We start from the raw sequence: 16,526 nt of genomic DNA on the forward strand, positions 1-16,526 counted from the left end.
GGCCCTCCCTTCACCATCTCGGAGGCCGGGGAAGGGTCATGTGTTTAAGACGCACAGAACCAGTCTCGTCCCGAAGCAGGAGCACGAGGTGGACACTGCTTCCTCCCCGGGAGCTCGTGACGGCTGTTTCCCAGCTCTCCCCCTGCGTCCCTCCCAGTCTGCTTGGGATCCAGTTCTGTGTGCTTGGCCCCCATCCCTGTAGCCAGGCAAGATCCCATGCCCTCGTGGTAGTTTTGGCTAGCCCCTGATATTAGAGGCCCCTGCCTCACTGCTCATACCCCAACCCTACCAGCCCCTTCCCAAGAATCTGGGGACCACGAAGAGAGAGGCCTCCTGCAGGAGCCAGTACCCTTCCACCTTCTTCTCCTCCAAACATCCTCTCCGTGCCCGGGTGCCTGGGGTTTGAGCAACACAGGCTGTTGGGTGAACATGCCCAGTCCTTCTCCCAGCCCCCAAGGGACATTTCTCTTTCCCCCCACAGAGGACCCAGACCCACCGGCTCTGCTCGGACCACATGTGTTGGGCAATTTGCTTGGGCTGGTTTGAGACCCGTCCTTTTTGTGTCCAGACCCACTTCCATCAGCGGCTGGGCAGGTACATGCCCTCCTCTCATTGCTGCTGTTGGGACGGACAAGGGATGTTAATGCGCGTGTCCACGTCTCACGGAGCTGACCTGGGACTTTGTCCAGCTGGGCCCCTGGAGCAATCGAGGGGCTGCAGGATGCACAAGGGCCTGGGAAGCAGACCTGCTGAGGGCAGCACCGGAACCCAAGCCCAGGGGCTGGTGCGAACACCTCCACAGAGGCCCCCAAGGCCCCACGTCCCAGCAGTGGGGCTGGCTCAGCAGCTGCCGTGGACAGGCTGTGGCCGCGCATTCTGGCACGCCTATGCCTGGCTGTGCAAGGCCCTGGGAGGAATGGAGTTTGCCATCAACAAGTGGTGAGGGCTGGCGTGGCTCTCGGCCCTGCTCCATCCTGAGGCTGTGTTGTGGAAGCTTGCCCTTTCCTCTGAGCCCAAGCTGGCATGTGCTGCCCCACCTCACCCAACGACCCCGGCCTGGTGACCCCAAGGCCTGCATTATTGCAGGTACCACTAGGCCAAGCCTGTTCTGCTCTCTTTTTGGCTTCAATGTCTCTCCCAAGAAGTGGCTCCAAGTTCCGGCTCCTCCCTGGCCTTGCTCACCTATCTGTTCATGAGTGAATGAGTGAGTGGAGTGACTAAATGAGCCAGGCAAGGAGCTGTGCGTGATCACCACCCTCCTCCTGGAACCTCCCTCACCCAGAACTTGGCGCAGAAGAAAAAACAAAAAGACCATCAGCAGTGCTTATAATTCCAATTCTTAAAAAACAAATTCCCCCAACAAAACACACAACTCCCCATCCCAAACCAGCTAAGCGTAACACGTTAGCATTAACAGCGTTAACAGAAGAGAAAGGCGCAAAGTCACACACACGCGACATTGTGGTGGGCAGCTGACGCGGCCGGAACCCAAGGGGCAGCACGGCTGCACATCGCCCCACAATAAATAAACACGGTGCCCTCCCATCAGGGAGACGTGAGGGTGAAGTAAAGCACACGGCTGGACACACACTCGCCTGTTATGCCAAAATCTGGCTTAAAAATAAAATTAACCCACAAGCAGGAACGCTCAGGACACCTGTCAGTAGTGTGATCAGGAGTGGAGTTGGCCCAGAAGGCCGACGTGGCAGAACCAGGGTGCCTGGGCTCCAGAGCCCCAAGGTTGCAGCCTGGGCCCCCAACCTGCCTTCACAGATGCTGGGGAGCCACACCCCTGGTCTTTCAGTATAAACAGAGCTCAGGGCCCCCTGCCCCTGCAGGGGTGACAGTACCCCACCCCCAGGAGGCCACCACGCTCTGGACACAGTCACCTGGCCCCTGCGCTCTGCCAGGTCACATCGAGGGCCGGTGGTGTGGACCATGAGGAAACCCAAGTGCCGCCCCCAGAGCCCCGTGGGAGGAGGCCGAAATCTGCCATGAGGCTGCTAGAGCCCCGTGGAGAGGCAGAGGGCAGTGCCCCGTGTACGCCCGAGAAAACTGAGGCCCCAGCAGAGTCTCACGTCAGGCCTCTGGCTTCCTCGGTGACATTCTGCCTCCAGATGCTGAGCTGGGCCCCAGACGTGTGGACCGTGGCCTGGGAGGATTCGGTTGGTGAGGAGACGCCAGTGGATGCTGTGTCAGGAGCCGCAGGCTGGCAGGGTCTCCTGACCAGCATGGGCTGGGAGGGCTGGACATCTGGCTGCCTCCACTTCAGCCTCAATGTCCATCCCGGGCCCCCCAAGCTGCTTGTTGGGTCTCTCTGGGCCCATCGGACCACGTGGGGCCCTGGAGTCCAGGCGGGTGACGGCTGGAATGGCCACGCGGAACTCACGTGGCCCCTGGGAACCAGCAGCAGCTTCTTCGGCTGCAGCTGAGCAATGAGGCCCAAAGGCTCGGCTCAACCCCACCCTGACGGGAAGGTCAGGGGTCAGAGGCCAAGGCAGGGCCTAGAGGGAGACTGACCGCGGATGACACTGCTGCCCAAGTGGGCTCCGTGGAAGACAGAAAGCCCGCCCAGAAACGCTAGGCGAGCTTCTGGCCCTTGGCTGTCTCCCGGGAAGAACTCTATGGGAACCACAACAACAAAAGCACAGCCTCTTGTTGGGGGCAGGGGGAGGCCGGGCGTGTGTGCTGGCCCTAGCAGGACTCAGGCGGCCTCCGGAGCAGGTGCAGCTGAGGCCGGGCGCCGGGGACAGGTGATGGGGGCGGGGCCGGCGAGGCCTTAGCCAGGGAGCTGGGAGCACCCCAGAGAGCTGCCAGGGCTGCAACCCAGCCTCTGAGGCCTCGGGTTGGGGGCGGTGCAGCCTCATGGGACACAGATGAGAAGCCCCTAAGGGGTCGAGGCGTCTGCTTACAGATTTCAAGTGTGAGGCTTTGAAAGAACTAGAGCTTGATTCCAAAGCTGATGCAGAACAGGCCCGAGGCTGCACTACCCACCACCCACCACAGGAGCCACCGGACTCCTCGGGCCGCTGCTCAGGCTGGCGTCCAGGGTGGGATGTACAGACAGGACCTTGGAGATGTTGTGTGTCACAGGGTGCAGCCCCCCGCACCCCCCCCACAACTGCATGTGCTGATGGGAGGTCCGGGGTCGCCCAGCTGCCCCGACCTCTGCTTGGAGCCCCCTGCCCACAGCAGGTGCCAGGGCACCGCTGTCCACCAGCCCAAAGCCCCTGCTTCTACAAGCCTCTAGGCATTCTTTCTCTTCTCCGGGGGAGGGGAGGGAGTTAGCGCAGGGCTTTAAGGCAACGAGACGTAAGCCCGGAGGTTAGTTTTACGAAGTCACTGCATCTACAACGGAGAAACAGGGAAGCCAAGCACATGTGTCCAGTCCACCGTCCAGAATCCGGTGACAGGACCTGGCCCCTCGGAGGAACACTGTGCTGCAGACAGCGTTCGGGGAGAAAAGTTTTCCACCCCGTTTCTTTAAAAAATAATTGTCTTGGTAATGTCAACCCGACCCAAGACTTAAGTTAAAAAAAAAATAATACAAATAAACGAAGGTGAGAAGGGAGGAGGCCCAGTTTGGGAGGAAGCCTGCGGCCTCCTTGGTCCGAGGTTCCTGCCTCCATGCTCGAGAGGTATCCGCGGACGTCCGCCTTCGGGGACTAAATTCGTACCAGGGTTCACTGTGGCCCGGCCGCCTCCCGGGGCAGGGACAGCAGAGGCCCCGGAGGAGCTGCCTGGATGGTGGGACCGAGTCGCTCTCTCAGGGCGGCCTCCTGGCTCTGGTCGCTTACGTCTCCTGGGGAACCACGTGCATGAGCTTCTGGCACAGGACGGTCGTGGAAACTGCCGGGAGAAGAGAGCATTACTTGGGTGCCCTGGCGCCCTGGCACCCTGGCGCCTGGGGGTCAGGGACCTGGTGCCTGGGACGTAGGCTCACCCAGCCCCGGTTGTCCTGAGTCCCGAGGTCTTAAGAGAAGTCAGGAATTCACATGTGGGCATCAGGCCCCAGGCCTCCTGCTGGGGGGGCATGGCCTGTGCCCCTGGCTATCTGTTGGGACTATTACTGGAGGGTGGCGGGGATGGTCAAGGATCCTAGTAAGGGAGGATCCTAGCAATGGAGGCAGCAAGTGAGCTGCCTCCACCCCTCACCCCAGTTCAGACCCCAGAACCCATAACAGGATGATGGGCCCGGCTGCCCACACGCCCACCATGGGCCTCAGAGGGGCTGGAGCAGGCGGGTGTGTGTGCTATGGCCCGGGTGAACCCACGGACGCTCCACGATCATCACTGGGGGCAGCGTTTCAGGACGGAGGGGCCCTGCGTGTGTGTGACCGCTCACATCATTTCACTAATGGACAGCGCCCTGGGCCCCAGGCAGGTGGCCAGCAGAATTCTGGGACGGCTCCCTGCGGGGTGTTTAAGCCCACCCAGGAGCCTGTCACGATAACGGCGGTCTCAGCGCAGTCCTGAACAGGCCTGTCAACAAGCCCCGTGACCGCTGTGAGGGATCCCGTTTTCTCCTCTCCTGCTTTTCTAGGTCAGCCGGCTGGCTTTAAGCTGGTGGCAGACGGGGGGGATTTTGTTACTTGGCAAGAGCAGCCTGGTTTTCTGGAATCCCTTGTTTTGAGATTAGCTGGTGCCAGGCTCAGCGTCTTATCCTGAAATACGTGGGCCAGGTCACCGCCAGACAGGCCCGGCTTGGCCACTGCGGGCCCCTCAGCCAGGACCTCGCACATCCAGATGCTGACCCCCCTCCCCCGCCCACTGCCAGTGACCCGGGGGGGACACTGCCTGCTGTGCTGCTCCTGGCCACTGGACTGAGGTCAGGGGAGCACAGCCAGGTGGGCAGGACAGATCCCCGGGGGACGGAGGAGGCCTGGCAGGCAGGGAGGGACTCACAGATGCTCTGAAGCAGCCACTTGGGCTTGTCTCTCCACCAGACCCCAAGGAAGTAGACGGGCAGGCCGCTGAGGATGATGGTGAAGCCGATGCCACACTCCACAGGGGTCTTCCAGAAGGAGACGGCGATCAGGAAGAGGCAGGCCAGGATGAAGAACACTGGGAGGGCCAGGTGAACCTGCCAGGGGGGCTGCAGCTGATGCCAGGGAGCCTGGAGTCTCCGTGTGTCTCTTCCCGCACACACCTGCCACGACCCAGCCACCCCCTGGAGCCCTCCCTCCGCCCCTGCTGGAGCTGGCCTTCCCTGGGGCCCACCCAGCCTCTCCCACAGACCCCCAGACAGCCCTGTGCCTGGCTGAGCCTTCCTGATCAGGGTCACCATGCTGCCTGAGCAGTGTCTCTGCTGTCTGCCAGGGCCTGAGGTTCCCCCGGGCTGGCCTCCCTCAGCTGCGCCGGCCTCTTGAGAAGCGGGACCCTGCCGCGTTCTCCGTTTACCCAGCTCAACAAGGGCAGCAGGCAGTAATTACCAAAAGACCAGCGGGAGCCGGCGGGTGAGTGGGAACAAGCAGGCTTCTCAAGGTCAGGGGAGGGTGGACTCCCAGTCCCACATCACAAGGAGGGAACCCTGCCCCCCACCACGGTCGCCTGATGGGGGGTGACGCCTCTGGGAAGACCGCAGCCACCACTAACAAGCAAGGTGTGCCTGCCTTCTCAGAGGGCCCTTGTGGGCAGGCTGGACCACAGGTACACAGCTGCTGGGCAGACAGCCCCACCCACACACAGCCAGGGGCCCAGGGACACTAGTCCCCCTCTGCAAACACTGTGCCTCCCGCCAGGCGGCCTGTCCACGCACGGACTCCACCCTCTGTCTACACACTGGCAAGAGACCTGGGGAGAGTGAGGGTCCCCTAAGGTCAGCCCAGACTGCCTGCCCCATGCCTGGCTCAGGGGACAGCACCCCCCACAAGCAGGGAGCCAGGTGGACCAGGGCACTGAGGTCGCCCTGGCGCCCGGGGAACCTGTCCAAGGCAGGAAGGCCGGGCCTGGCCTCTGCAGGACTGCTAGGTGGGGAAGCAGGCGAGAGGCCTGTGTCAGCTGCAGAGGGGCTCTGCCCTCAACCCGACACCACTGTTGGGGGGCAGAGCCAATGTGCTCGCCAGGGCCCCGGCAGGTGTGTGGCCCCCTTTGTGCAAAAAAACGGTTGCCCTTGGGGAGCGGCCCCCAGTACCAAGTGGAGGAAAGGGAGACGCCCTCTCAGACCAGGCAGACAGGGGGCAGACAGTCTGAATGGGCCAAGTGGGGGCAAAGTCAGGGGACACGCTCCGCGCTGCAGCCTGTCGCAGCACCCCCATCCCTGGTCACGCCAGCACCCACCCCTCCCCAGACAGCGTGGCAATCCTCACTCTCCCGACCCCCGGCCAGGCAGCTCAGTCCCCTTGCCCCGCACACCCGCCTGGCGTGGCAGCCTTCTTCTGCCTCTCTTCTGCCAGAAGACAAGCTTTAGAAGAGCAGGGCGTTAGGGGGTCATTTGTGACCTTGGACGAACCCCAGCACCTGGAATCATACGCCTGGCCATCAACAGTCATCGACCGAGCTCAGTCCCTCCTCGTCTAGATCAGAACAGTTCATGCACTGATCAGGATGCCCTTAGGGAAGGCGCCCTGAGCCCTCATCTGTGGAAGGGACAGCGTGGACGCCCAGCCCTCACCTTGATGGGCCGCTCCAGCTCCGGCTTCTGGTAGCGAAGCCAGAGCATGCCGGCGATGGCCAGGGCCACGCAGAGCCAGTTGAAGAAGCTGAAGAAGTTGATGACGGAGAAGATGTCTTTGGAAAAGGCGTAGAGCAGGGTCATGACGCACTGCAACCAGAGGGCAGGCCATGAGCCTCAGGATGTGCCCGGGGGGTGGGCTGACCTCACGCGCCCCGTCCCGTCTTAGCGGAAGAAGTGGTCAGCACCACATGCGGGCCCTCAGAGCAAAGGGACGTGTTGATGGCAGCGTGGCTGAGGTCCTGGGCTTCACGGAGGTCTACCCTGGTTGGGAGGTTTGGCTTCAAGTGCCTCTACGCTGATTTCAGATTTGTTTTTTTAACAACTACCATGTATTAATTTTGGAGAAACAAAAAACGATCTCGTGCTCCCTGGCATCCAGGGGCGCACCTGGTGATGGGCACAACACTTGTGCTGACCTGTCTACATCGCATCTCAGCCTCTGATCCCCAGCCTGGCCAGCACCAGGTGGAGCCAGGACAGGGGTTCCCAGACAGGGTGTGCCCCCCACCACTGCCACCCCATCTCAAAGCCCCCAGTGATCCCTAAGGGACACACCTGTCCTCCACCTGCCAGTGACCCCCCACTGGGGGGTCTCACCGTGGGACTCACCGTGAACACCAGCGAGGGCACAGGCGTCAGCAGCCGCGGGTGGATCATGGAGAGGATGGAGGGCAGGTGACCCTCCCGGGCCCCCACGAAGAACAGCCTGCGGACAGAGGGGCGGCGGGCTGTCAGCCTCGGCCGAGGGACCCAGGCAGGTGGGGGTGGAGGGGCCTGTGCCGAGGGCTGCACTCCCTGCTGTAAGCCTTGGTGTTCCTCGTGGACAGCTGCTGGGGGGTCCTGTCAGCCCTGGCCCCACAAGGTCCAGATGAACCCACGAGGGTCTGGATGGACAGGGTAGCTGTGTCACCTCTAGGCAGGGATGTGGGTTATTTCCAAGTCATGTGATGGCCTGACGGCTATGTTATTACTCAAAGTAACAAGAAAGAGAACCCTCAGAGCTCACGTGAGGAAGCTGTGTGCAATAGCGACCCACGGGGCGGCCCCACCCACACACCGTCCTGCTCTGGCCCCACGGGGCCTATGGGACAGAGCTCCGGCCGGGCTCACCTGGAGGACGTGAAGAGGGACCCGTTGACGGAGCCGAAGCAGGACAGGCCTACGAAGACGGGGATGATCCAGGACATGACGCCCAAGTGGTAGTTCCCGAAGTCCTGGATGGACACGGACCGTGAGCCCTGCCCCTAGGACACCCCCGGCCCTGCAGTCCCTTCCCAAGACACCTCCAGCCCCGGAGTGCCCTTCCTCATCCACACGACCTTCCCTGAGGAGCTCAGTATTTATTCAGATGGTGGACCGGCCTCTGAGGTGGGGCTGGAGGTCTGTAATGGACTCAGCCCCTCAGCTCTAAAAACAACTGGTGCCGGGACCACAGCCGCTGAGCCAATCTAAAACCGTCTGGGTGGACTGAGCACCAGCGCCGTTAAAGCCTCCTGTGGTCCCCACGTGCAGCCAGTACCCTGCACGCCTGGCGGGCCTGGCCAAGCACTGGCTCAACCCCTCCTAGGAGGAGGGTGGTTTGCAAAGGAGGGGCCCGCTCTGCTCCTGTCTGAGCTCAGAGGGCAGGGCTGGCATCTTACCACGGCCACGGCCTCCGAGGTAAGCATCTGCTCGGGGGTCAGTGTGGTGAAGTAGGCCAGGTTCGTCAGCACGTACACCAGGGTGACGATCGGGAGCGAGATGATGATGGCCAGGGGCAGGTTTCTGAGAGAACCGGGCGAGCATGTCAACAAAACAAGGCCCAGCATGGGGCCAGCGGACCCCTCAACAGCTGAGCCCACACCTCACTGCACGGGGAGCGGCACGTGGCTGGAAGGCGGTGCATGAGGCGGGGCTCCAGGCCCGTATCTGTGGACTTCCTACCCTTTCTGTGGAAGTATGCTATTCAAGGTCACACAGCCACCGTGAGCCCAACCCCAGGGACCCTCTCTGCACTGCACTGGGCTGGGCCCAAGGATGGGCTCTTGGATACAGCCAGGCTTCTTCTTCCTCTCAGGTGAAAATGATGAAAACACACACCTCTGTTCACACACGTACCTGTAGGGATTAATCATCTCCTCTGTGACAAAATTCAAGTAATTCCTAGAATTCAGAGAGCAGACTTTTACTAAACATTCCTTTTGTCATTGGAACAAAAGAATGTAGATTCCATGGGACCCTTCCTGGCTGCCCTGGGCGGGGAGAGGGGACCCCCACAACCCCCAGGCCCCTACTGAGATGGCAATGGTCCTGCCCCTCCCCACACCCCCAGGCAGCAGCACAGTCTCCAAAGGGTCAGCAGTGTCCGCAGAGGTTTATCTGGGGGCACCCTTCTTGGGGGCCAAGAAGAGCACCAGGGCTGCTGTGGGGGCCCCTCTGTGCTTCCTTGGGACATGAGGGGTTTCCTGCCCCCAGAATCACCATGGATGACCGAGACATGTGGCTTTCTGGGTGCTCTGGAGCCCAGGCATTCTAGAACCTACCATCCCCCGTAGGCAAAGAGGCCGCTGTATAGCGCCAGCACGATGTTCCCCACATCCAGCTTGGTGCCTTCAAAGGAGGACTTGGGATCCAGATTCGCTACGTCACCTGGCAGAGGCCAAACAGACAGAAAGGAATTCTGGGTTAGACAGTGCAGAATCGAGGTCAAGCCACAAGTTCCGGAATGTTCCTGGAGCAAAACATGGTAACAGACAAAAATGCAACAGATTAAATGCACCTGTGGGCCACCCGGGGCTGAGGGTGCGGGGGCCGAGGGAGCTCGGCTCTGCCCTGAGCTCTAGGAACGCAGCCCCAGGGCCCTCCTCTGGCCCCCCAGACAGGACTGGTGGCTCTGTAGACCCCCAGCCATGCTGAGCACCCCTGTCTGTCTGTGTCTGGGGGATAGGACACCCCGTGACGTGGCTCTAGGCCAGAGACCTGCTCTCCCCCTCAGTGCCAGGAGCCCAGAGCTGTAAACCCAGGCTTCTCACCCCTGCCCCTGGACATGGGAGACCCGAGGGGCTGGAGCTGGGGAAGGATGGTGGGCTGCTCTTTAACCCAGATGGACATACTGGCTCTTGGACACAAGGGGGCTGGCTTCTCAGCTGACCATTTCTACCCCAAAAGGCCCCAGGTGTCCAGGGCTCGTGGCCGCCTGGCTCGACCTTTGCCCCACCATCACCTGCCACCTCTGGCTGTGAGTCCTGTGTCCCGAAAGGACACGTGTCACTGGATTCAGGGCCCCAGCAAACCAGGGTGGCCTCAGCTCCAACCCTCTCTTTTTCTAAATAAGGCCAAATCCAGATTCCATTAGACGTGTCACAGGGGCCCCCCTCAACCTGGTACAATAAACATGAAACATGGGGGCCTCAGAAGGGTCCTTGGCTACCAGCACGGTGTCTGGCCTGCCTGTTCTGGGCTGTTACACCATCGGTGAAATAGCCCCTTAACACCCAGGGCCGGAAAGACTTCCCATAATGAGGGGCCAGCCTGACAGTGGGAACTGACACAGTGGGGGTCAGTTCCTGGCTCCCCAGCTCTGGGGGTGGCGGCGGCACTGATACACACCTCAGCAACCATCACCTTCGTGGGAGGGGCTTGCAACAGAAGCAGAGCCAGTGTGTCGGGCACATGGGGCTGGAGGAGCTGAGCGTCCAGTCGGGACAGGGACAGTCTCTCACCCACAGGTGAGGGTCTGAGAACAGCTGGCCCAGGTCCCCAGGGGCCAGGCTGAGACGGGACCCCAGGGCTGCCACATGGGTCCCTGTGGCCCACGGCCAGTGGGTCTGCAGGTCTCTCGGGGGATGGGGAGACAGAGGCTGCCACGCCACCCCTGGGGCATGACAGGCAGCTCCCGTGAACCCCTCCTTCCACCCAACTGAAGCCTGCATTTCCTTCCAGGCAGTACCCATGTCCTCTGGTAAGCTCCTTGGGGGAGAGACGGACCCTGAGTGCCTGTTTCTGGGTCGGCATGCCTGTGCTGTCTGCCCTTCACCTCTAGCCGAAGCTATGAGATGGACGGGGGACGTGTGAGGCCGCTTCTGCCCACCAGATGAGGCCATGGTCTCATGATGAGCACGGGCTCCGAGGCGGCTGGCACCTCACCCAGCCCACCGCCCACATGTGATCTGAGGAGGACGCCCGGGTCCTGAGACTGCCCGGTCACAGGGTGGTCAGCAGGGCTGGGGGGGGGGGCACAGAGAGCTGGACAGTGCGCATCAGCACAGCATCCAGAGCCCGGCCAGTCCCCACACGATGTTCTGGAACTTCCATTCCTTTACAGCTGTCCCACCGTCAGGGACATGGAGGCTCAGGCCACCTGCCAGTGGCCTGGGTCTGGGACCATGACGTGCCCACCACTCCCAGAATTCTGCAGCTGCTCCCGAGCCCAGGGGAGCCCCTCGCGGCTCCACCACCCCAGGTTTGCACAGACCCCGCACCCTCACGTGCTTTGCTGCTGCTGCCACTGCTTACGCTCTCGTCACTGCTTCTAGGGCATCAAAGGTCTCTGCCAACAAGGGCTCCTTCCAAGGAGCGAACCTGCCTTTCTTTTCTCCTCAACCTGCCCCACTTCCCTACCAGGACACGCCTCCTTGTTTCCTGCGGATTCACGGGCAGCTTCTTTGCACACAGGCTGCGAGATCGACCTCGGTGCATCGGCTAGAACTGGCTCCCACCTCAAGCACAACCCTGAAGTAGTGACACTGCCTGCATGTATGTGCACGTGGGTGCGCACCCATGTATACACACATGTGCACTTGTGGGCTGGAGACACCGCTACACAGAACAGCTGCTGTTTTTGCTGAGTATGAAATTTGAGGCTTGAAATACAAGCTGGATTTTCAAGTAAGAACCATGGGTTTTAGCCCTGACATCTGGAAGCTTCTGTTTTCATCAAGAGTTTACTCAGCTCTGTGGACACCAACCAGCCTGGTGTCCTGACATGAAAGCATCATCACCCCGAGACAGTGGATGGAATTCCCGTCCCCAGAATTTACTAGATGTACCGGGTGACTTGTAGCCTTGAAACCCCAAGAAAACACAGAGGCTCTGCCCAAACTCAGACTGAACAATCTCACTGGGCTGCCCAGGGGCCTCTGAAGGACAGGAATGGCTGGGCCGTCCTGCCGGGAGCTCCCGAGTTGTCTGGGGCCTCATTCCCTGTCTACAAAGTGTCCGACTCCCCCGGAGGCAAGTGGACCTCCCTGCATCCCAGACCCCATATTCCCCCACGTCACTCCTGGCACAGCGTGGGGGTTGGGGGGAGCTCCGCCAGGAATCTGGCAGCTTTGGGCTCCGACCCACTACTGCAAGCAAGCCCCTCTGGACTGCCCCCACCCTCTCATCTCCCTCCCGCCGAACTGTCCCAAGTGAAGACACACACGCCCCCCCCAGCAGAGCTTCTGGGTCTGTCCAGCCTCTGTCTGCTGGAGGGCCTCCCAGATCAGGGCTGCAGCTGCACTGGGCACCCAACCAAATGCTGTCCAAGTGCTGCCCTCCTCTCCACGGGCGCCTCGGAGCAGGCGCCGGCTCTGCTGGCTCCACACAGCACTTGGCCGGGCCCCCCAAGACAGGCACGGCTCAGGAGTGACTGCGAAGGGACAGTGGCTCCATCCATGCCGTCCATGCATCCTGTCGGGAATGGAGCCCTCGACGCAGGTCTGGAGAGCTGAGGGGGACCGCCTGCCTGTCTCCAGAGCAGCAAAAATCCGAACGAGGCCGCCAGAGCCCCACAGGGTGATGCGTGTGGGCAGCTGCCTGGTGCCAGCAGCCAGCTCAGGGGACACACGGGGGAGGCCTTCTGGGAGGGCAGACCCCAGACTCCACACTGATTTCAGCCACCCACCAGCCCCAGCAAGCAGGGGACATGGTGCTGACCAGGGACACACCTGGGATTGTCATGTGGGGTGGGTTGGTAGGGGGTTCATCTGGTTGGTGGAGGCGGGTGCTGCTGGACACTGCACGAGGAGGCTCCCCCAGCAGATACTGCTGGGTGGAATTCTGCCCTTGAGCGATGACAGGTGTCCGAGCCATGTGCAAGGGCTCCCACGGACCCCAAGTTGGAATGCGAGCCTTGTTTAAACAGAGCTCCAGACAGCAGACAGACACGAGAGAGATGACTGTGCCGACCCCCCACCCCCGCCCATGACCACGGAGCTCTCCATGCCAGCCGTCCTTACAGGGCCCCCGGGCTCACAGGAGGCAGACAGAAAAGACGGGGAGACGGGGAGACGGGGGCGGACAGACAGGGAGCATGCAGGCCCTCCTGCGGGGCCTGGGGTGTGCGAACTCCAGCAGTTCAGTGGGGTCCCCTGGGCCCCCCTTCTCTGGGGCTTCTCTGCAGGCCTCACAGGGCCGCAGGAAGGTGAAAGCTAGTGGACAGCCACACACCGGCCCTCGGGCAGCTCTGGGCACCAGGCAGGCCCGCCTGCCCACCAGGATCCCTCTGAGAACAAGGGGGATTGGGAGGGGAGTGTTCACAAGGCCCCAGAGAGCCCATTTCAGGGAAAGCAGCCCAAATCCCTGCGTCATGCAGACAGGGCCGTGGGAACCAGCCAAGACAACCGGGGGTGCAGGCACCCCACCCTCAGAGGGGCCGTGTGCACACTGCGACACGCCAGCCCCTCTGAATCAGAGGACAAAGGCTCACCGAGGTCTCTGGGTCCCCCTGGGAATGGCCTGGCCTGTCACCCTCACCACGGCTGGGCCTGGGCCCAGGCATGGGAACCCGCAGCCAGTCTGGAGATGGCGGCTGGCGGAAAGCCAGAAAAATCCCAGAGCCTCAGGGTGACCAGGACCCGCCCCTCCTGCCACAGCCCCCAGAACCCCTCCCCGGATGGGAGGCCGACTGTGAGAAAGTCACCCCCCTCAACCAGGGCGGGGGGTGTCCACTGCGCTGGAACCTTTCGCTCGGTCCCTCCGTAACTCCTGGGGCTCCACATGGTGGTCGTGTGTGTGGTGCCGGATGCTGAACCGAGTACCCGACAGTTCACATCCCCCTGGAACCTCAGAACGGGACATGCGCTGATAGAGGTCTCTACAGATGTAATCAAGGCAAGGATTGCAAGGTGAGACACCGTGGACTAGGGTGGGCCCCATTCCTCGAGCGTCCTTGTAGGACAGAGACGTGGGGGCCACGTGAGGATAAGGCCATGTGATGTGGCCACGAGCCTGGGGACCACTAGGCAGGAAGGCTCCTCCTGCGGGCTTCGGAGGGAGCTCAACCTGGACTGTGGACCGGCGGCCTCAGACTCTGAGACCAAAACTGCAGTGTCTGAAGCCCCGTCTATGTCCTGTGCTGCGGCCGCCCCAGGACGCTCTGCAGACTGAGGGCTCAGATGCCCCAGTCTCCACTCTGCAATGCACGGGCACGGCTGGGACGTGAAAGAGCCTGGCCGCGGACCCCACCTCTCCACCACTGGCTGAGTAAGCAGGAGCTTGGCCACAGGGCTGAGCTCTGCTGAGAGTCAGCTCTGCCCTCTGCTCCATCCACAGACCAGGCACCCCGGCGGGGGTTACATCTACAATGGGCTTGTTGAGGGTCCTCTCTTCTGTTTCCCCACCCTGGGCTGGGCACCTGGGGTCCGGTGCCTATTCTTTGGCTCTGCCTAAGGGGGTGCGGGGCAAGGACAGGATGGTTCCCTATGTGGAGAACATGCTGGTTCCCCACAGCCTGTCTACTGTATTGTCTGTCTTTTAAACTCCTGGAGGAGCTGTCGCTGGACGTCAAGATCAGCGTGAAGATTCAAAGAACCCTCTTCCCACTGCACAGGCAGGCAGACCTGTGAGCACCAACTGTGCCCACTGTACAGGCTGGGAGACTCCCGAGCACCGATGGCGCCCAGCACAGGGCTTTGCCCTGCTGCTGCCCTATCTGCGTGCTGCCCACCCAGGGCGGGGCTGAGTGGAGGCGGCAGGGAGACAGAGCCAGCTGCCAGGCCTTTGATTTCTTCTAGGCGGGCCGCACAAGCAAAGCATGTGAACTGCGCAGGCCGACAGAAAGGTCTCAATTAAAAACCATCAAAGAGCACCGGAGGGGGTGAGCCGTCTGCATCAGTCCTCCCACCGCGGCTGAGGCGCCCCATCTGCGCGTGACCCAGTGCTCCAGGCATCTGGCCAGGAGTAGATGGCCCACCAAGCACCAGCCCTGTCTCCTGGGGCACAGGTGACTGGGGGAGGACGGAAACCCAGCCTTGTGGCCCCAGTCAGCATCCTGCAGTCCTGGTGTGATCCTGACCCCTCTGAGATGGCCTCCGTCACAGGCACCCTGAGTCCTGCACTGGGGTGGCCGGGTCCAGGAGGAGCACCCGAAACGTCTTCCCCCGACTTTGAAGAGAGCAGCTCTGCTCAGAGGCTGCCCAAGGCACCTGCCCATGACCCAAAGACAGGCCTGGGGCTGCTGCGGGCACTTATCAGATGAGGACGTGAGGCTCCAGGAGGCGCAGGGCTCTGCCTGGAGAGACCGGTCTGAGCCCCAGATGCCCCCGGGATGAGGGTCTCCTCCCAGCCCCACAGCTCCCCCTGCCCTGACCACCAGCAGAGCTGCTCAGGGCCTTCCCCACCACAGGCCGACACAGCCTTGGGGCAGGATGCAGGGTGGGCCAACCCCTGAGGGAGCTCATGTCCCCGCACACGGTGACCATCCACAGTGGCCTCCACACCCAGGACTCCTGCTGGGCCCAGGGCCAGGTGAGCTCACAGGAGCTGCTGGGGGGGCGGGGGGGCTGCCTGGTCCCCTCCCATGACCTCCAGCAGGGAGCACCCTTTATCTGCAGCTGGGTGACCCCAGCCACTGCATCCACGCACCCACAAGGTCCCACCATGTGTCCTCTGGGCAGGGCCTGGGCTCCAGGGACCCGCCTTCTCTAGACCTCTCCCACCCTCCAATCCAGGAACAGCCTGACCTTGGGCCGAGGGCCTTGCAGGTGCTATAGGTAAACGGCCAACAGACAAAAGCAAAAAACACAAAAAGCTGCCCAGGCTTCTCGCTCAGCCCTGGTCCTCAGGGCTCCACCTCCTGACCCTGCTGCTGGGCCTGCTGCTCTCTGTGGCCTCCCCTGGCTGAGCCGTGCCCACTGGGATCTGAGATAATCTCAGTCTCCCCCTTCCTGAAAAGGCTGGCAGTGGTCTCGAGGGCCCACAGGCTCCCCCACTCCCAGTCCCAGTGAGCCCCTCCCACACCTGCGATCTCGAGAAGTCCAGGACTGCAGAGTGGTCCCTGGTCACACCAACCCCGCCTCCGGCCCTCAGAAAAGCCATCCGGGTCGGGGCTGACCCTCCCCAATCCGAGTTTCCTATTCATGGGTCTGGTCCTGGGGAAGGACGGGAAGGAGGGCAGCACTGCCTGTGAGTCTCACGGCATCGAGGACGAGGCCACAGAGGCCTGGAACTGGACCTGCTGATCCCACAGCCCAGGCCCTTCTGCAGCCCCAGGGCCCCTGGGCTCCAGGCAGGCCGGTGGGGCCAGGCACTGGGTGAAGGACAGCAGAGACAACGAGTGGGCCAGTCTGTGAGACACAGGTCATGCCCTCCAGATGCAATGTGGCCCGCAGCCATTCAGGCACCGTGGTGCTAAGCCCTGCCTGAAGGGTCTTGACCCTCCTGCCGAGGTTCAGCATGGGACCCTGGGGCAGCCACTGGAGTGGAGATCAGGCGGCAGTCATGGGGAAAGGGTGGTTTCCACAAAGTCCTCTAGAAGGGAGGGGACCATCTGGAGGAAAACCCGGTAGACAGGAATTCTGCAGACGCTGCACTGCCTCCCAGGTTCAGAAAGGAATGGCTTCGGGGGAGGATGTTTTCGACGGCAACAGAATTATAAACACATTATGTA

General features: G+C 61.9%; 1 protein-coding gene across 1 annotated transcript in view; it reads right to left on the bottom strand.

Annotated features, from left to right (window-relative positions):
- Positions 1-1,319: 1,319 nt before the first annotated feature.
- The window catches only part of SLC7A5 (solute carrier family 7 member 5), a 29,111-nt gene continuing 13,904 nt past the window's right edge, over positions 1,320-16,526 (bottom strand). The window contains exons 3-10 of the mRNA XM_061138341.1: positions 9,199-9,304; positions 8,774-8,818; positions 8,317-8,440; positions 7,787-7,890; positions 7,286-7,382; positions 6,614-6,763; positions 4,906-5,083; positions 1,320-3,849 (exon numbers count right to left, since the gene is read on the bottom strand). Of these exons, the coding sequence (XP_060994324.1) occupies positions 3,794-3,849; positions 4,906-5,083; positions 6,614-6,763; positions 7,286-7,382; positions 7,787-7,890; positions 8,317-8,440; positions 8,774-8,818; positions 9,199-9,304 (860 nt within the window). The 3' untranslated portion in view covers positions 1,320-3,793. The remainder of the gene's footprint in view (positions 3,850-4,905; positions 5,084-6,613; positions 6,764-7,285; positions 7,383-7,786; positions 7,891-8,316; positions 8,441-8,773; positions 8,819-9,198; positions 9,305-16,526) is intronic.

This window comes from Dama dama, chromosome 4 (assembly GCF_033118175.1).
Source record: "Dama dama isolate Ldn47 chromosome 4, ASM3311817v1, whole genome shotgun sequence".
NCBI lineage: Eukaryota > Metazoa > Chordata > Mammalia > Artiodactyla > Cervidae > Dama > Dama dama.